General features: G+C 43.4%; 1 protein-coding gene across 7 annotated transcripts in view; it reads right to left on the reverse strand.

The window, feature by feature from the left end:
- The window catches only part of LOC121579124 (core histone macro-H2A.1), a 62482-nt gene that overhangs the window by 35630 nt on the left and 5812 nt on the right, over positions 1 to 21040 (reverse strand). For 3 of the 7 annotated variants that reach the window (XM_041893436.2, XM_041893431.2, XM_041893430.2), the window contains exons 5-6: positions 11013 to 11123; positions 2493 to 2592 (exon numbers count right to left, since the gene is read on the reverse strand). In XM_041893436.2, the coding sequence (XP_041749370.1) occupies positions 2493 to 2592; positions 11013 to 11123 (211 nt within the window). The remainder of the gene's footprint in view (positions 1 to 2492; positions 2593 to 11012; positions 11124 to 21040) is intronic. The other 4 variants (XM_041893437.2, XM_041893434.2, XM_041893433.2 and 1 more) reach the window with 3 other exon arrangements.

Consider the following 21040-nt stretch of genomic DNA (forward strand, 5'->3'; position numbering starts at 1 on the left):
AGACTGACTGACTGACTGACTGACCACAGGAGACTGACTGACTGACTGACTACGGGAGACTGACTGACCAACTGACCACGGGAGACTGACTGACTGACTGACTGACCGACCACGGGAGACTGACTGACTGACTGACCGACCACAGGAGACTGACTGACTGACTGACCACAGGAGACTGACTGACTGACTGACTGACCACAGGAGACTGACTGACTGACTGACTGACCACAGGAGACTGACTGACTGAATGACCACAGGAGACTGACTGACTGACTGACTACGGGAGACTGACTGACTGACTGACCGACCACGGGAGACTGACTGACTGACTGACCGACCACGGGAGACTGACTGACTGACTGACCACGGGAGACTGACTGACTGACTGACTGACCACAGGAGACTGACTGACTGACTGACCACAGGAGACTGACTGACTGACTGACCGACCACGGGAGACTGACTGACTGACTGACCACGGGAGACTGACTGACTGACTGACTGACTGACCACGGGAGACTGACTGACTGACTGACCGACCACGGGAGACTGACTGACTGACTGACCGACCACGGGAGACTGACTGACTGACTGACCACGGGAGACTGACTGACTGACTGACCACAGGAGACTGACTGACTGACTGACCGACCACGGGAGACTGACTGACTGACTGACCACGGGAGACTGACTGACTGACTGACCACGGGAGACTGACTGACTGACTGACTGACTGACCACGGGAGACTGACTGACTACGGGAGACTGACTGACTGACTGACTGACTGACTGACTGACCACGGGAGACTGACTGACTGACTGACTGACCACGGGAGACTGACTGACTGACTGACCACGGGAGACTGACTGACTGACTGACTGACCACGGGAGACTGACTGACTGACCACGGGAGACTGACTGACTGACTGACTGACTGACTGACCGACCACAGGAGACTGACTGACTGACTGACTGACCACGGGAGACTGACTGACTGACCACGGGAGACTGACTGACTGACTGACCGACCACAGGAGACTGACTGACTGACTGACTGACCACAGGAGACTGACTGACTGACTGACTACGGGAGACTGACTGACCGACTGACCACGGGAGACTGACTGACTGACTGACTGACTGACCACGGGAGACTGACTGACTGACTGACCGACCACGGGAGACTGACTGACTGACTGACCGACCACGGGAGACTGACTGACTGACCACGGGAGACTGACTGACTGACTGACCGACCACGGGAGACTGACTGACTGACCACGGGAGACTGACTGACTGACTGACTGACTGACTGACCGACCACAGGAGACTGACTGACTGACTGACCACAGGAGACTGACTGACTGACTGACTGACTGACTACAGGAGACTGACTGACTGACTGACTACGGGAGACTGACTGACCGACTGACCACGGGAGACTGACTGACTGACCGACCACGGGAGACTGACTGACTGACCGACCACGGGAGACTGACTGACTGACTGACCGACCACGGGAGACTGACTGACTGACTGACTGACCACGGGAGACTGACTGACTGACTGACCACGGGAGACTGACTGACTGACTGACTGACCACAGGAGACTGACTGACTGACTGACTGACCACGGGAGACTGACTGACTGACTGACCACGGGAGACTGACTGACTGACTGACTGACCACGGGAGACTGACTGACTGACCACAGGAGACTGACTGACTGACTGACCACGGGAGACTGACTGACTGACCACAGGAGACTGACTGACTGACTGACTACGGGAGACTGACTGACCGACTGACTGACTGACCACGGGAGACTGACTGACTGACTGACCACGGGAGACTGACTGACTGACTGACTGACCACGGAGACTGACTGACTGACTGACTGACCACGGGAGACTGACTGACTGCTGACCACGGAGACGACTGACTGACGACCACGGGAGACTGACTGGACTGACTGACCACGGGAGACTGACTGACTGACTGACCACGGGAGACTGACTGACTGACCGACCACGGGAGACTGACTGACTGACTGACCACGGAGACTGACTGACTGACCGACCACGGAGACTGACTGACTGACTGACTGACTGACTGACTGACTGACCACGGGAGACTGACTGACTGACTGACTGACTGACTGACTGACTGACTGACTGATTGACCACGGGAGACTGACTGACCACGGGAGACTGACTGACTGACTGATTGACCACGGGAGACTGACTGACTGACTGAATGACTGACCAATCCAGAGACAGACAAGACAGGCAGAGAGGGGGGTGACAACTGCTCTGCAGAGATTTGACAAAATCCTAGAATTTCATCTGAGGGATAAGCCTGAGATCCAACGTGTGTATTATTTTTCAGAAGAAATCCATTTGTTTCTAACAAATATTCAATTTGGGGATGGTATCCCATTTAAGTTCAGCATTCAAGGATCTTTCAAACCGCAGAGTGAAAGGGAGCTCACCTAGATCATCTTTAAGGTCAATGTCTGCATTGGTGGGGTTGATGACCCCCTCCACGTCAAAGCCAGCCAAGTTACTGACCTCACTGTGCACCAGGTTTAGCTGGGGAGAGAGCATGCCACCCGCAGGCAGGGAGGGGGGGGGGGGGAGCAAAGCCATTAGATCGATCACACCACAGCTTAGTGTAGGACTGATTTGGTCCAAATAGTATTTAGAAGAGTGCAGGATTCAGAAAGCAAGCCTCGCAGAAAATTAAAATGGTTACCCCATTAGCCTGTTAGTTTGAGACAAACTATTGATTGAGACACTGCACTGGAAAGACATGCATGGGCTTTTAGAAAAACGAACAGATTACGTAGTTATTGAGTATTGAGCCAGGTGCTTCAGATTTTAGGCAACTGGGAGTGAGGTACATAAATTGCCCATAGAATTTAGAAGCAGAGAAGGATAAAACAATCCCAAACCAGAGTACCACCATCAGAGAGTGGATATCAAAACAAAATAAAATGTTTACAATAGCCCAGAAAATGACTTGATATCTCCATGAATGAATACATGCTGGTTAATTTCTACTGTGAAATCTCCAAAAGACAAAACTATTTTAAAAAAGAAGGAAGAGGCACTGATACATTACATCAACTAAATGACTTGGGCTACGTCCTCAAATGGTACCCTGAATACTATGTTTGGGACGAAGACTTACACTTGAGTCTCTTCCCGCACCCATTGTGTCTGACAACACAGAGCCAATAAATTAGCAAAGTGAGACAACGTGTACTTCGATCTGAATGAATGAAGTGTGCTTTCAGTCAGAAGAACCCACCACCAGTGAGCAGTAAATTAGGGTTAATGACGTTCATTTGATTCATTATTTTCCATTGATTTCAACTAAATGCAGCAATCTGTGATTAGCTCCTTCATCAACTGCTCTGCCCTGACAGCAGGAGAACATCTAACGGTCAACCACATACTGCAGCTAAATTATTTGAATTCCATTGATTTAATGTAGATTTATTTTCCATCAAATCTAACTAAAATATATAAAAAAGGAGGTCAAAAATGTTTTATAGAATTGGGCATAAAATCATTGGACAGATATTAAAACACAGCAATCGACTTCTGATGTTTTCCAAACTTTCTTTCAACAAGGGGCACTTCACTGCAAAATAGGCTCAACGAGCAAATAGACATTGTTGTGCATGATGAACCACGAACCACAAAGACCTTCTCACTCACACCATCCTAGCTGCCAGCTATGGCAGCGTCCACTCTACAGTGGATTAACTGGTTAGTTTTAGCGCATGAGCGGCAGCCTGGTTTGTTAGCGTACGTTTGCGAGGACAAAGTACGAGGTGACATCAGCAAGTAAACAAAGAAAATAAAGCACTTGATTGTCTTCAATGCAGCGGAGCAGCAGCGAGGAGGGAGGGGGGGGAACCCCTTTCAGATACACATGCACAGTTGAAGTCGGAAGTTTACATACACCTTAGCCAAATACATTTAAACTCAGTTTTTCACATTTCCTGACATTTAATCCTAGTAAAAATGCCCTGTCTTAGGTCAGTTAGGATCACCACTTTATTTTAAGAATGTGAAATGTCAGAATAATATTTATTATTATTATTATTATTTATTTCAGCTTTTATTTCTTTCATAACATTCCCAGTGGGTCAGAAGTTTACATACACTCAATTAGTATTTGGTAGCATTGCCTTTAAATTGTTTAACTTGGGTCAAACATTTCAGATGGGCTGTGTACAGGTGCAGTGATCGGTAAGGTGCTCTGACAACTGATGCTTAAAGTTATTGAGGGAGATAAGAGTCTCCAGCTTCAGAGATTTTTGCAATTCGTTCCAGTCATTGGCAGCAGAGAACTGGAAGGAATGGCGGCCAAAGGAGGTGTTGGCTTTGGGAATGACCAGTGAGATATACCTGCTGGAGCGCAGACTACGGGTGGGTGCTGCTATGGTGACCAATGAGCTAAGATAAGGCGGGGATTTGCCTAGCAGTGATTTATAGATGGCCTGGAGCCAGTGGGTTTGACGACGAACATGTAGTGAGGACCAGCCAACAAGAGCGTACAGGTCACAGTGGTGGGTAGTGTATGGGGCTTTGGAGACAAAACGGATGGCACTGTGATAGACTACATCCAATTTGCTGAGTAGAGTGTTGGAGGCTATTTTGTAAATGACATCGCCGAAGTCAAGGATCAGTAGGATAGTCAGTTTTACGAGGGCATGTTTGGCAGCATGAGTGAAGGAGGCTTTGTTGCGAAATAGGAAGCCGATTCTAGATTTAACTTTGGATTGGAGATTCTTTATGTGAGTCTGGAAGTTGAGTTTACAGTCTAACCAGACACCTAGGTATTTGTAGTTGTCCACATACTCTAGGTCAGACCCGTCGAGAGTGGTGATTCTAGTCGGGTGGGCGGGTGCCAGCAGCGTTCGATTGAAAAGCATGCATTTAGTTTTACTAGTGTTTAAGAGCAGTTGGAGGCTACTGAAGGAGTGTTGTATGGCATTGAAGCTCGTTTGGAGGTTTGTTAACACAGTGTCCAATGAAGGGCCAGATGTATACAAAATGGTGTCGTCTGCGTAGAGGTGGATCTGAGAGTCACCAGCAGCAAGAGCGACATCATTGATATACACGGAGAAAAGTGTCGGCCCAATAATTGAACCCTGTGGCACCCCCATAGAGACTGCCATAGGTCCAGACAACAGGCCCTCCGATTTGACACACTGAACTCTATCTGAGAAGTAGTTGGTGAACCAGGCGAGGCAGTCATTTGAGAAACCAAGGCTATTTAGTCTGCCAATAAGAATGCGGTGGTTGACAGAGTCGAAAGCCTTGGCCAGGTCGATGAAGACGGCTGCACAGTACTGTCTATTATCAATTATCAAACGATAATATCGTTTAGGACCTTGAGCGTGGCTGAAGTGCACCCATGACCAGCTCGGAAACCGGATTGCATAGCGGAGAAGGTACGGTGGTATTCGAAATGGTCGGTGATCTGTTTGTTAACTTGGCTTTCAAATACTTTCGAAAGGCAGGGCAGGATGGATATAGGTCTGTAGCAGTTTGGATCTAGTGTCACCCCCTTTGAAGAGGGGGATGACCGCGGCAGCTTTCCAATCTCTGGGGATCTCAGACGTTATGAAAGAGAGGTTGAACAGACTAGTAATAGGGGTTGCGACAATTTCGGCGGCTAGTTTTAGAAAGAAAGGGTCCAGATTGTCTAGCCCAGCTGATTTGTAGGGGTCCAGATTTTGCAGCGCTTTCAAAACATCAGCTGTCTGAATTTGTGTGAAGGAGAAGCGGGGGGGGCATGGGCAAGTTGCAGCGGAGGGTGCAGAGTTGGTGGCCGGGGTAGTGGTAGCCAGATGGAAAGCATGGCCAGCTGTAGCAAAATGCTTGTTGAAATTCTCGATTATTGTAGATTTATCGGTGGTGATAGTGTTTCCTAGCCTCAGTGCAGTGGGCAGCTGGGAGGAAGTCCTCTTATTCTCCATGGACTTTACAGTGTCCCAAAACTTTTTGGAGTTAGTGCTACAGGATGCAAATTTCTGTTTGAAAAAGTTAGCCTTTGCTTTCCTGACTGCTTGTGTATATTGGTTCCTAACTTCCCTGAAAAGTTGCATATCGCGGGGGCTATTTGATGCTAATGCTGTACGCCACAGGATGTTTTTGTGCTGGTCAGGGGCAGTCAAGTCTGAGGAGAACCAGGGGCTATATCGGTTCTTAGTTCTGTATTTTTTGAATGGGGCATGTTTATTTAAGATTGAGAGGAAATTACTTTTAAGGAAGTTCCTCCTAACAGAACTGGTGTAACTGAGTCAGGTTTGTAGGCCTCCTTGCTCACACACGCTTTTTCAGTTCTGCCCACACATTTTCTATAGGATGAGGTCAGGGCTTTGTGATGGCCCCTCCAATACCTTGACTTTGTTGTCCTTAAGCCGTTTTGCCACAACTTTGGAAGTATGCTTGGGGTCTTTGTCCATTTGGAAGACCCATTTGCGACCAAGCTTTAACTTCCTGACTGATGTCTTGAGATGTTGCTTCAATATATCCACATAATTTTCCTTCCTCATGATGCCATCTATTTTGTGAAGTGCACCAGTCCCTCCTGCAGCAAAGCACCACCACAGCATGATGCTGCCACCCCCGTGCTTCACGGTTGGGATGGTGTTCTTCGGCTTGCAGGCTCCCGCCTTTTTCCTCCAAACATAACGATGGTCATTATGGCCAAACAGTTCTATTTTTGTTTCATCAGACCAGAGGACATTTCTCCAAAAAGTACGATCTTTGTCCTCATGTGCAGTTGCAAACCGTAGGCCTTTATGGCAGTTTTGGAACAGTGGCTTCTTCCTTGCTGAGCGGCCTTTCAGGTTATGTCGATATAGGACTGGATATAGATACTTTTGTACCGGTTTCCTCCAGCATCTTCACAAGTTCCTTTGCTGTTGTTCTGGGATTGATTTGCATCTCTAGGAGACAGAACGCATCTCCTTCCTGAGCAGTATGACGGCTGCGTGGTCCCATGGTGTTTATACTTGCATACTATTGTTTGTACAGATGAACGTGGTACCTTCAGGCGTTTGGAAATTGCTCCCAAGGATGAACCAGACTTGTGGAGGTCTACCATTTTTCTCTGAGGTCTTGGCTGATTTCTTTTGATTTTGCCATGATGTCAAGCAAAGAGGCACTGAGTTTGAAGGTAGGCCTTGAAATACATCCACAGGTACACCTCCAATTGACTCAAATTATGTCAATTAGCCTATCAGAAGCTTCTAAAGCCATGACATAATTTTCTGGAATTTTCCAAGCTGTTTAAAGGCACAGTCAACTTAATGTAAACTTCTGACCCACTGGAATTGTGATACAGTGAATTATAAGTGAAATAATCTGTCTGTAAACAACTGTTGGAAAAATTACTTGTGTCATGCACAAAGTAGACGTCCTAACCGACTTGCCAAAACTATAGTTTGTTAACAAGAAATTTGTGGAGTGGTTGAAAAACGAGTTTTAGTGACTCCAACCTAAGTGTATGTAAACATCTGACTTCAACTGTAGAAGTAACCATGATGTGTCCCAAATGGCACCCTAGTCCCTATATAGTGCACTACTTTTGACCAGAGACCTATGTGCCCTGGTCAAAAGTAGTGCACTGTAAAGGCAATAGGGTGCCATTTGGAACGCATCCCATGGGATTCATGGGGTGTTACTGGTTTAACAGTCTACACTGGAAGGACCTCCTTTTACAATGCCTTGAGAACGTATTACTTACAGCCTGAATTTAAAATGGATTACATTGAGATTTTGTGTCACTGGCCTACACAAAATACCCCACAATAGCAAAAGTGGAATTACGTTTAATTACAAATTAAAATATGAAATGTCTTAAGCAAAGAAGGGCACCTATTGGTAGATGGGTAAAAGTTTTTGTTTTTTTATGCTGAAAATGAATATCTCTTTGAGCATGGTGAAGTTATTAATTACACTTTGGATGGTGTATCAATACACCCAGTTACTACAAAGATACAGGCGTCCTTCCTAACTCAGTTGCCAGAGAGGAAGGAAATCGCTCAGGGATTTCACCATGAGGCCAGTGGTGACTTTAAAACAGTTACATAGTTTAATGGCTGTGATAGGAGAAAACTGAGGATGGATCAACAACATTGTAGTTACACCACAATACTAACCTACAGTGGGGAAAAAAAGTATTTAGTCAGCCACCAATTGTGCAAGTTCTCCACCTTAAAAAGATGAGAGAGGCCTGTAATTTTCATCATAGGTACACGTCAACTATGACAGACAAATTGAGAATTTTTTTTCCAGAAAATCACATTGTAGGATTTCTTATGAATTTATTTGCAAATTATGGTGGAAAATAAGTATTTGGTCACCTACAAACAAGCAAGATTTCTGGCTCTCACAGACCTGTAACTTCTTATTTAAGAGGCTCCTCTGTACTCCACTCGTTACCTGTATTAATGGCACCTGTTTGAACTTGTTATCAGAATAAAATACACCTGTCCACAACCTCAAACAGTCACACTCCAAACTCCACTATGGCCAAGACCAAAGAGCTGTCAAAGGACACCAGAAACAAAATTGTAGACCTGCACCAGGCTGGGAAGACTGAATCTGCAATAGGTAAGCAGCTTGGTTTGAAGAAATCAAATGTGGGAGCAATTATTATGAAATGGAAGACATACAAGACCACTGATAATCTCCCTCGATCTGGGGCTCCACGCAAGATCTCACCCCGTGGGGTCAAAATGATCACAAGAACGGTGAGCAAAAATCCCAGAACCACACGGGGGACCTAGTGAATGACCTGCAGAGAGCTGGGACCAAAGTAACAAAGCCTACCATCAGTAACACACTACGCCGCCAGGGACTCAAATCCTGCAGTGCCAGACGTGTCCCCCTGCTTAAGCCAGTACATGTCCAGGCCCGTCTGAAGTTTGCTAGAGTGCATTTGGATGATCCAGAAGAGGATTGGGAGAATGTCACATGGTCAGATGAAACCAAAATATAACTTTTTGGTAAAAACTCAACTCGTCGTGTTTGGAGGACAAAGAATGCTGAGTTGCATCCAAAGAACACCATACCTACTGTGAAGCATGGGGGTGGAAACATCATGCTTTGGGGCTGTTTTTCTGCAAAGGGACCAGGACGACTGATCCGTGTAAAGGAAAGAATGAATGGGGCCATGTATCGTGAGATTTTTAGTGAAAACCTCCTTCCATCAGCAAGGGCATTGAAGATGAAACGTGGCTGGGTCTTTCAGCATGACAATGATCCCAAACACACCGCCCGGGCAACGAAGGAGTGGCTTCGTAAGAAGCATTTCAAGGTCCTGGAGTGGCCTAGCCAGTCTCCAGATCTCAACCCCATAGAAAATCTTTGGAGGGAGTTGAAAGTCCGTGTTGCCCAGCGACAGCCCCAAAACATCACTGCTCTAGAGGAGATCTGCATGGAGGAATGGGCCAAAATACCAGCAACAGTGTGTGAAAACCTTGTGAAGACTTACAGAAAACATTTGACCTGTGTAATTGCCATCAAAGGGTATATAACAAAGTATTGAGAAACTTTTGTTATTGACCAAATACCTATTTTCCACCATAATTTGCAAATAAATTCATAAAAAATCCTACAATGTGATTTTCTGGGAAAAAAATTCTCAGTTTGTCTGTCATAGTTGACGTGTACCTATGATGAAAATTACAGGCCTCTCTCATCTTTTTAAGTGGGAGAACTTGCACAATTGGTGGCTGACTAAATACTTTTATTCCCCACTGTAAATAACAGAGTGAAAAGATAAAAGCCTGTAGAGAATACAAAAATATTCCAAAACATGCATCCTGTTTGCAATAAGGCACTATAAAACTGCAAAAAATGTGGCAAAGAAATGAACTTAATGTCCCTAATACAAAAGTGTTATGTTTGGGGCAAATCCAACACAACACATCACGGAGAACCACTCTTCATATTTTCAAGCATGGTGTTGGCTGCATCATGTTATGGGTATGCTTGTCATCGGCAAGTCATAGGGAGTTTTTTAGGATAAAAAGAAACGGAATAGAGCTAAGCACAGGCAAAATCCTAGAGGAAAACCTGGTTCAGTCTGCTTTCCAACAGACAGAGACAAATTCACCTTTCAGCAGGACAATAACCTAAAACGCAAGGCCAAATATACACTGGAGTTGATTACCAAGACGACATTGAAAAGTTCCTGAGTGGCTGACTAGCAATGATCAACATCCAACTTGACAGCTTGAAGAATATTAAAAATAATAACGTGCAAATATTGTACAATCCAGGTGCGCAAAGCCCTTAGAGACTTACCCAGAAAGACTCACAGCTGTAATCACTGCCAAAGGTGATTCTAACATGTATTGACTCAGGGGTGTGAATACTTATGAAAATTTAATATTTATGCGTTTCATTTTCAATACATTTGCAAAACTGTTTAAAAACATGTCTTCACTTTGTCATTATGGGGCATTGTGTGTCGATGGGTGAAAAAAAAAACTATTTAATCCATTTTGAATTCAGGCTCTAACAACAAAATCTGGAATAAATTGAGGGGTATGATTACTATCTGAAGGCACTGTACATGAACCCTACAGGAAACACATGCTGATTGGCCATGGAGAAACATATTTTTTTTAGGTGAAAGGTTGATCCATAAACTGTTATTCGTTTTGCTGCCATAGTCAAAGTTTCAGAACAAATCATCTATATACACACAAAACAAATAACGGTATACCAAAAAAAATAAAAGGAATGTTGTTTAGGAAATGAGGAAACAATGTTTAGTAAATAAATAAAAATATTCAGATATTCATAAGATGGCGTCAATCACTCTACATTCTCCACTATAATGTCTTGGTTCCTGGCATATTTCCCTCATTACACTATTATCAACGACATCACCCTGAACGCATGGAACACTTTGTTAATCTCAAATGAGGAGAAGCTGCGAGGTGTAGCGGCGTGGCGGCGGAGGTACCTACCTTCTGACCCAGGAAGAGACTCTTGGTGGAGAGGACAGTGAATCCGTCCGTAGGTGTTCCTTCTGTGGTGCTGTCTGCCGAGGCAGCTTTGCTCACCTCTCCCCGTTTCTGCTGGGCCAGAGAGAGACAGATGAGAAACATCAGGTGATATTATGTAGACCTAGACAACACTGTCCAAAACATTCAGTGACATTAGGACTTTTGCGTAAGGGAGTTTGCATTATAAAGCTGAGGTGCGCTGAGTGGGACAACCTCAATTGTATTATCATGTTGATATCTATGGGGTCTACGTTCAAAGTCTCCACCTGAACCAACTCGCCTGTATAACCTTTTGTATACCTTTGCTTGCCTATAATATAACATATTGTATACCTTAGCCTTAAGTTACATTATAAACCGGGTGGTTCAAGCCCTGAATGCTGATTGGCTGAAAGCCGTGGTATATCACGGCTATGACATTTTTTATTAACCCGTTTATAATAGCAATAAGGCACCTCGGGGGGTATATTGGTATATTGCCAATATACCACGGCTAAGGGCTGTATCCAGGCATGTGTTTGGTATAAACAGTAGGGTAAATACACATGTAGGTAGAGTCATCCTCATTTTTTTTCTCCTTTTCTTTTAAAAGAGCTTTGTCACAACGGGCCAGTCAGTCAATGATCAGTAGACTTAATATTACATGATTAAATCTGTGAAATAGTTTTCCTCCCCAAGCTGTTCACAGGCATTTATTTAACACCATTCTGCATTTTTGCCATCTATTTTCCCCAACTTCAAAAATCAGTTAAAATCACAATAAAATAAAATAAATGTTTTCTTTCAGTTACAAAATTAACAGCCCTGGCTGAGCCCCATACGCGAGTGCCTTGGCCGCGTCGCAGTTACAATGTAGCTGTGTCTGTACGCGCCAAATGAAAAAGCACAGGATATCTGTGATAAAACAGCTCTGCTCCACGAGGAGGCAAAAAGGGAGCTTCGCCCCTCAGTTGAAACTTGTGCCGCCACAATTTTAGTTTGATGTCCCTATAAAAAAAAAGTTATAATGATTGTGTGACAGGCTGGAGCGAAATCTGTGCTATATCAGAGCACGCTGCGGTGTGTGTGTGTGTGTGTGTGTGTAGGGGGCTATGGAAAGCCACCGGGCGGTTAGGTATGACTACTTTGGGTTTCCATAAAAAGTGGGCAAAAAAATGCTGTTCATCTCTGTGGTAGGCTAAGTGAATAACGAGATACCTGTAATATTTTATTTAGATTTATAAGGACGGGGTCAAGTTTACAGTTGAAGCTGCCTCGCTCAACTCTGCCTCACGCCCCACCACTACAGAGTTCAGTTAGCTTCTTAGCTAGCTGTAAAAAAGGCATTACTGTTATTAGCCTTTTTAGCTCTAACCAGCTAATCTGCCACTGCAAAAACAGCCCCCAATCTTTTTATCATCAATTTCTCTCAGCCAATCATCAGTCATTTGTGTAAGTGCTGTGCTTGTTGAATGTCCTTGCCTATAAGCGTGCTGAAAGTCTGTTGTCAATTAGTTTACTGTAAAATAGCATTGTATCTGGTCAAACATAATTTTTTTCAAAGGTTTACTAAGGGTTGGTAACAGGCTGATTGGTCGGCTATTTGAGCCAGTTAAGGGGGCTTTACTATTCTTAGGTAGGGGAATGACTTTTGCTTCCCTCCAGGCCTGAGGGCACACACATTCTAGTAGACTTAAATTGAAGTTGTGGCAAATAGGAGTGGCAATATCGTCCGCTATTATCCTCAGTAATTTTCCATCCAAGTTGTCAGACCCCGGTGTCTTGTCATTGTTGATAGCCAATTTTTTCACCTCTTCCACACTTACTTTGCGGAATTCAAAATTACAATGCTTGTATTTCATAATTTGGTCAGATATACTTGGATGTGTAGTGTCAGCGTTTGTTGCTGGCATGTCATGCCTAAGTTTGCTAATCTTGCCAATAAAAAAAATCATTAAAAGTAGTTGGCAATATCAATTGGTTTTGTGATGAATGAGCCATCTGATTCAATGAATGATGGAGCGGAGTTTTCCTTGTTGCCCAACATTTCATTGAAGGTGCTCCAAAGCTTTTTATGTCATTTATCTTTGTTTCATAGTATAGTTTCTTCTTCTTTTTATTCAGTTTAGTCACATGATCTCAATTTGCAGTACGTTAGCCAATCGGTTGTGGAGCCAGACCTATTTGCCATCTCTTTTGCCTCATCCCTCTCAACCATAGAATTTTTAAATTCCTCATCAATCCACAGGGATTTAACCGTTTTTACAGTCATTTTCTTAATGGGTGCATGCTTATTAGTAACTGGAATAAGCAATTTCATAAATTGTGGCAAGTGCAGCATCTGGTTGCTCCTCATTACACACCACGGACCAACAAATATTCTTCACATCAACAACATAGGAATCACTATAAAACGTATTGTATGACCTCCTATACACAATATTATGCCCAGCCTTCGGAACTTTGGTTTTCCTAGATATGGCTACTATATTGTGATCACTACATCCAAATGGATTTGGATACTGCTTTCAAACAAATTTCTGCAGCATTAGTAAAGATATGATCAATACATGTTGATGATTTCATTCCTGTACTGTTTGTAACTACCCTGGTAGGTTGATTGATAATCTGAACCAGGTTGCAGGCACTAGTTACAGTTTGAAGCTTTCTCTTGCGTGGGCAGCCTGATGAAAGCCAGTCAATATTTAAAAAATCACCCAGAAAGTATGCCTCTCTATTGATATCACATATATTATCAAGCATTTCACACATTATCCAGATACTGACTGTTAGCACTTGATGGTCTATAGCAGTTTCCCACCAGAATGGGCTTTAGGTGAGGCAGGTGAACCTGTAGCCATATTACTTCAACAGTATTTAACATGAGATCCTCTCTAAGCTTTACAGGAATGTGGTTCTGAATATAAAAACAGCCACACCTCCACCTTTGGCATTTCTGTAGATCTTATAACCATGTATTGCTACCACTGTACCATCAAAGGTATTATCTACAGTGGGGAAAAAAAGTATTTAGTCAGCCACCAATTGTGCAAGTTCTCCCACTTAAAAAGATTAGAGAGGCCTGTAATTTTCATCATAGGTACACGTCAACTATGACAGACAAATTGAGAGAAAAAAATCCAGAAATTCACATTGTAGGATTTTTAATGAATTTATTTGCAAATTATGGTGGAAAATAAGTATTTGGTCACCTACAAACAAGCAAGATTTCTGGCTCTCACAGACCTGTAACTTCTTCTTTAAGAGGCTCCTCTGTCCTCCACTCGTTACCTGTATTAATGGCACCTGTTTGAACTTGTTATCAGTATAAAAGACACCTGTCCACAACCTCAAACAGTCACACTCCAAACTCCACTATGGCCAAGACCAAAGAGCTGTCAAAGGACACCAGAAACAAAATTGTAGACCTGCACCAGGCTGGGAAGACTGAATCTGCAATAGGTAAGCAGCTTGGTTTGAAGAAATCAACTGTGGGAGCAATTATTAGGAAATGGAAGACATACAAGACCACTGATATTCTCCCTCGATCTGGGGCTCCACGCAAGATCTCACCCCGTGGGGTCAAAATGATCACAAGGACGGTGAGAAAAAATCCCAGAACCACACGGGGGGACCTAGTGAATGACCTGCAGAGAGCTGGGACCAAAGTAACAAAGCCTACCATCAGTAACACACTACGCCGCCAGGGACTCAAATCCTGCAGTGCCAGACGTGTCCCCCTGCTTAAGCCAGTACATGTCCAGGCCTGTCTGAAGTTTGCTAGAGTGCATTTGGATGATCCAGAAGAGGATTGGGAGAATGTCATATGGTCAGATGAAACCAAAATATAACTTTTTGGTAAAAACTCAACTCGTCGTGTTTGGAGGACAAAGAATGCTGAGTTGCATCCAAAGAACACCAAACATACTGTGAAGTATGGGTGTGGAAACATCATGCTTTGGGGCTGTTTTTCTGCCATGGACCAGGACGACTGATCCGTGTAAAGGAAAGAATGAATGGGGCCATGTATCGTGAGATTTTGAGTGAAAACCTCCTTCTATCAGCAAGGGCATTGAAGATGAAACGTGGCTGGGTCTTTCAGCATGACAATGATCCCAAACACACCGCCCGGGCAACGAAGGAGTGGCTTCGTAAGAAGCATTTCAAGGTCCTGGAGTGGCCTAGCCAGTCTCCAGATCTCAACCCCATAGAAAATCTTTGGAGGGAGTTGAAAGTCCGTGTTGCCCAGCGACAGCCCCAAAACATCACTGCTCTAGAGGAGATCTGCATGGAGGAATGGGCCAAAATACCAGCAACAGTGTGTGAAAACCTTGTGAAGACTTACAGAAAACGTTTGACATGTGTCATTGCCAACAAAGGGTATATAACAAAGTATTGAGAAACTTTTGTTATTGACCAAATACTTATTTTCCACCATAATTTGCAAATAAATTCATTAAAAATCCTACAATGTGATTTTCTGGAGAAAAAAAATTCTCATTTTGTCTGTCATAGTTGACGTGTACCTATGATGAAAATTACAGGCCTCTCTCATCTTTTTAAGTGGGAGAACTTGCACAATTGGTGGCTGACTAAATACTTTTTTTCCCCACTGTATGTGAGTTTCAGATATTGTCAGAATATGAATGTCATTTGTTAATAGGAAATTATTGATTTCATGAACCTGGTTTCTTAACACTTTTCTGGGATGCTTCATTATTTTTCTTTCTTTACTGGGAAGCTTAGCAGAGGTAGACATGCACAAGTTATTTGTATTAGTGCAGGGTGAGCTGCACACAGTGGACTTCCTACTAGGGCACACCAGCTCAGTGCAAACAGCATTACTCTGGTTCATAGACACATGATTACTGCATACAATAGCTGTAGGATCAGCAGAGGCATTCCGGGCAGTAAGAGGGACATAAATTAGGTTACTTACATTGTGTCTTCCAACACCCCTAGGATAATGTACATTTGCTGAAGCATTATGACAACTCAGCGACACAATGGTAGGGATTAAATTAGCTGGACTTGGGTCATTGATAAGTCATTGTCTCAACGCAGCCTTATAATGCTGTGAAAGGATCCAGGAACCAAAATGATTTGGGTGGATCCAATCTTCCTTTTAATACAAGCTTTGTTTCCAGAAGGTATCAAATTGTCAATAAATGTTACACCCACAGAGCTGCAATAGTCTCGTAGCAAGTTATGGAGGGCTAAAAGTCTGCTGAATCGTTCAATGCCACGATTTAGGGAGGGCAGAGGGACAGATATTATGGGGCGTCTGTTGGTCCCAATCAGTTCTTTAAAATCCATCTTCAGCTGTTCTGAGCTGCCCTTCATAATGTCATTCGACCCAATATGAACCATGACAGTATCAGCCCCCGGTGACTGACTCACAGCCACGGGAAGCAACCTGGTGACATCTAAGGCTGTTGCGGTGACCGTGTTACCGCCACACCGGCGGTCATGAGTCATGAAGGCAGTCAAATTCCACGTGACCGTTTACTCACGGTAATTAGGCTTCTCCAAGCTCTAATGCTGCTGATGGTCATTAGTAGCCTACCAAACTTGCTAACTGCCTGGTACTCAGCACTCTATTGTCCCTCTAAATCACTCTGACATCAATGCAAAACGAGCCCATGAGCTCATGTTGCGCAACATTTCAAATAGGCTATGCAATTAAGCGAGAAAACAGAGTGATGGCCTCTACTAAAAAGAGGAGGATCAGCTTTCTATAGGCTAGGCCTACTACATTATTTCTCAACTTTCCTAATATTAAGCACATTGCTTGTATTTACAACAGGAGTATAGCCTACCTGGCTGGCATGAAAATAAACCACGGGAAAAAGCGTCCTCCATTCGCTATTTAAGTGCATACATGACATGTATTTTTTCCCGCTGACCCTGTTTCAAGACAGGTGCATGATAATGGTCCATTCTAAATCAAAACAAATTTCACACATATTATTTAGTATATGTAAAGACAAGATTAAATCAATAATAGTCTGATGGTGACAATATTAGCCTATCACTTGTGAATGATATATTATCACTTGTGAATGATGCCCAGCATAAGAAACAATGCCTTTTTTTAGTGACGTTTTCTAATCATAGTCGCACACCTCATGTAGCCTAGCCCATAGTTTGTATCCCAACTAAAGTGGCCAAATAACTTCTTAAAATAAAATGTTGATAAACTATTAGGCTATTTAAGCTAAAAAGTTCTGATCTGTTGCGTCAGCCACATTGCGTAAAAAAAGTTTGATTCTAGTGGTTGTATTAATTTGGGATCTATCGCATCCCACAACTGTCCCAGACTATGTTTGGAATATTTATTTCTCGCACAGAATAGGTAGACTTTTGTACTATGGGGGATAGTAGATTGACATAGGTTAGTGCTTTTGCTGTTCGCTAGGCCTACTCATCTTGTTGGCTGACGAAAAGTAAATGTGGACAGTTTGTCAGAATTTGTGGGTTTTTGTTTGTCCACCCGCCTCTTGAGGATCGACCACAAGTTCTCAATGGGATTAAGGTCTGGGGAGTTTCCTTGCCATGGACCCAGAATGTCAATGTTTTGTTCCCCGAGCCACTTAGTTATCACTTTTGTCTTATGGCAAGGTGCTCCATCATGCTGGAAAAGGCATTGGTCGTCACCAAACTGTTGGGAGAAGTTGCTCTCGGAGGATGTGTTGGTACCATTCTTTATTCATGGCTGTGTTCTTAGGCAAAATTGTGAGTGAGCCCACTCCCTTGGCTGAGAAGCAACCACACACATGAATGGTCTCAGGATGCTTTACTGTTGGCATGACACAGGACTGATGGTAGTGCTCACCTTGTCTTCTCCGGACAAGGTGTTTTCCAGATGCCCCAAACAATCAGAAAGGGGATTCATCAGGTGCTACATTTTTCATTTGGTGCTACAATCCCTGTACCTTTTGCAGAATATCAGTCTGTCCCTGATGTTTTTCCTGGAGAGAAGTGGCTTCTTTGCTGCCCTTCTTGACACCAGGCCATCCTCCAAAAGTCTTCGCCTCACTGTGCGTGCAGATGCACTCACACCTGCCTGCTGCCATTCCTGAGCAAGCTCTGCACTGGTGGTGCCCCGATCCCACAGCTGAATCAAATTTAGGAGACGGTCCTGGCGCTTGCTGGACTTTCTTGGGCACCCTGACGCCTTCTTCACAACAATTGAACCTCTCTCGAAGTTCTTGATGATCCGATAAATGGTTGATTTAGGTACAATCTCACTAGCAGCAATATCCTTGCCTGTGAAGCTCTTTTTGTGCAAAGCAATGATGACGGCACGTGTTTCCTTGCAGGTAACCATGGTTAACAGAGGAAGAACAATGATTTCAAGCACCACCCTCCTTTTAAAGCTTCCAGTCTGTTATTCTAACTCAATCAGCATGACAGAGTGATCTCCAGCCTTGTCCTCGTCAACACTCTCACATGTGTTAAAGAGAGAATCACTGACATGATGGCAGCTGGTCCTTTTGTGGCAGGGCTGAAATGCAGTGGAAAATGTTTTTTGGGGATTAAGTTCATTTTCATGGCAAAGAGGGACTTTGCAATTAATTGCAATTCATCTGATCACTCTTCATGACATTCTGGAGTATATGCAAATTTCCATCACCAAAACTGAGGCAGCAGACTTTGTGAAAATTAGTATGTGTGTCATTCTCAAAACTTTTGACCACGACTGTACAGCCTGCGCAAAAAAACTAAGCAAAGCTCATGCCTTTCAAGCAACTTTTTTCTAATCATCATCAGTCGCATCCATGCAGCCTTACAATGTATTAAAAATCTAAAACATATAGTCCAACGTTTGTAGAATAACTAAAGTTACACTGAATAGCCGCATGTGCGCACTCCCGCAAATATCCTTTCTATTTTATTCAGCTTTGGTCAATTGTATTCTTCATACTATAAAATACTATAAAATAATGCCACGGAATTCTAAGCAAATCTTGTCTGCTAAATGAACTAGTGCAGCCCACAGCCATTTGGCATAGCCAGATCAGGGCCTAACATAAGGACAACTCAGAGTATGCTATTCTGTTCTTCTGAAATAGACCACATTTTCTTCATATCATGCTTCTTTAGACCCGTCTGAAATAAATAATGGATTTATTGTGATGGTGTAGGCTATATTACATGGATTTATTAGACTTTTTTTAATGTAGATGTTCCAAAAGGTCTGCATCGGTGGCTTGTAGGCTATGTGTGGAAGCCAGGAGATGCTAAATGTGTAGATGTTAATTAACGTTAAAGTACCGTGAGATCGACAGTTATTTGCTTGACAATCACCGGCTGACAGAATTTCCTGACCGCCACAGCCCTAGTGATATCCTGAACTTTTGCCCCAGGAAAAAACAAAGTCTTTGTCCCAGGTACAGATATATTTAATAGCAACTGGTTCATAGGAAGAGAGTGGATGGAATACTTGGTTACTGCAGATGTATTTTGGTTCCAATGTCGAAAGTTCTGTATTAGGTCCAATGCTAATGCAGACAAGGCCTTCACCCAAGGCAGCTATTCTAACTGGAAGCATGCTATTGGTAGAACCAAAGGATTCTCTAGGCATCATCAAGCAAGGACATTTGAAATGCACTGCACTGTGGAAAGGAAAACAAGTTCGAAGTGCTATGGGAACTGAGCTGTAAACACGTGTTGATAGGCAGCTGGCAAGAACTCATTTCCCACTTTGACAAACGTTTTCAGGTCGGCCCAGACGAAGCATGCTACACCCAAGGAACGCTCAACTAATCCAACGGGCATCTTACAAGAAGATTTCTGGGAGCATTAAATTATTGATTACTCAGGGATGTTCCACGGAGCATCAAGGCAGCTGCAACTCTTTTGAAAAGGTAAGAAACAAATCTAGCCGTTTAGTTTTTATCCAAATCTTGGTGGTGTCATTTTCAGCAAAACCCTAGGGTATGGAACGGCAAAATGAGTTCTTTAGTCAGCCTATGTTTTCATTTCCAAAACAGCCTTGCTTAGTGTGTAGGGCACTGTCCACGGTGCTGGTTGAGGGCAACAGAGATTTCGCAGCAACCTGTCACTTCTTGTTCTAAAGCACTCACTGGTCTCGGCATTTGAACGTTTTATGTTTATTGTGGTATAGCGTGATATAAGCAAAATTCAATATGATTCCAATGCAAGAACCCAAATGACACCCCTGGGTGAAGCTACATATCGGTATGTTTCATCATAGAGATAGATAACTATAGTAATAGAATGTAGGTTCTCTTGGTAGCCTATTGCTTCTCGTGGTTGTAAATGGATTGAACTGTACATATTGGAAACGTGTTTATGGTAGGCCGGCATTGCCTAATTGATTACGTGGGTCGAATTTGATTCACAGAAGTGTAGTGGCGCAACGTGTTGCTGAACTAAATGACCTTTTGTTTACTGCATTTGTTTACTGTTAATGTAACTATCCTAACTATAGATTGCGTCATGCCTTTATGATCTGATATTTTATTTTAGAGGCCGACCACTTTTGTTCTGTTCACATTTGCAGTTGTGTCGGTATTCTAAGCCAAACTGCTTTTTAGTATTTTTGTTTTGCACGAATAACCAGGCTACTACTTTCAGCATTTAGTTTGTATTATTTTGGTAAGACAGCTGTCTCTGCATTCACATAGGCTGTTGGTAATAGGTGAATTACCCCATCTATCTTGTAGCCTATTTCCAAATAGTCCTTGCTTTAGTGTGATACAGCGCAGCGGAGATGGGCTACAGATTTCACACCAAACTGTCACTTCAAAAGTACTCAATGGTCTCGGAGTCTCGGCATATGAACTTTGTTTAATTGTGGTATAGCGTGATATAAGCAAAATTCAATATAATTTCAATGCAAGTGCCCCCTCAACGATTTCAAATGCTCCCCTAGTCACTTTATCCTGGCGCCGGGTCGGTCTGCATGGTAAATAATCTCCACCAAATAAGCAATTTCTACCCTCTTTGCATCAAATATGTATGATGCAGAGACAAGTTAATAA

Source organism: Coregonus clupeaformis, chromosome 13 (genome assembly GCF_020615455.1).
Source record: "Coregonus clupeaformis isolate EN_2021a chromosome 13, ASM2061545v1, whole genome shotgun sequence".
NCBI classification, from domain to species: domain Eukaryota; kingdom Metazoa; phylum Chordata; class Actinopteri; order Salmoniformes; family Salmonidae; genus Coregonus; species Coregonus clupeaformis.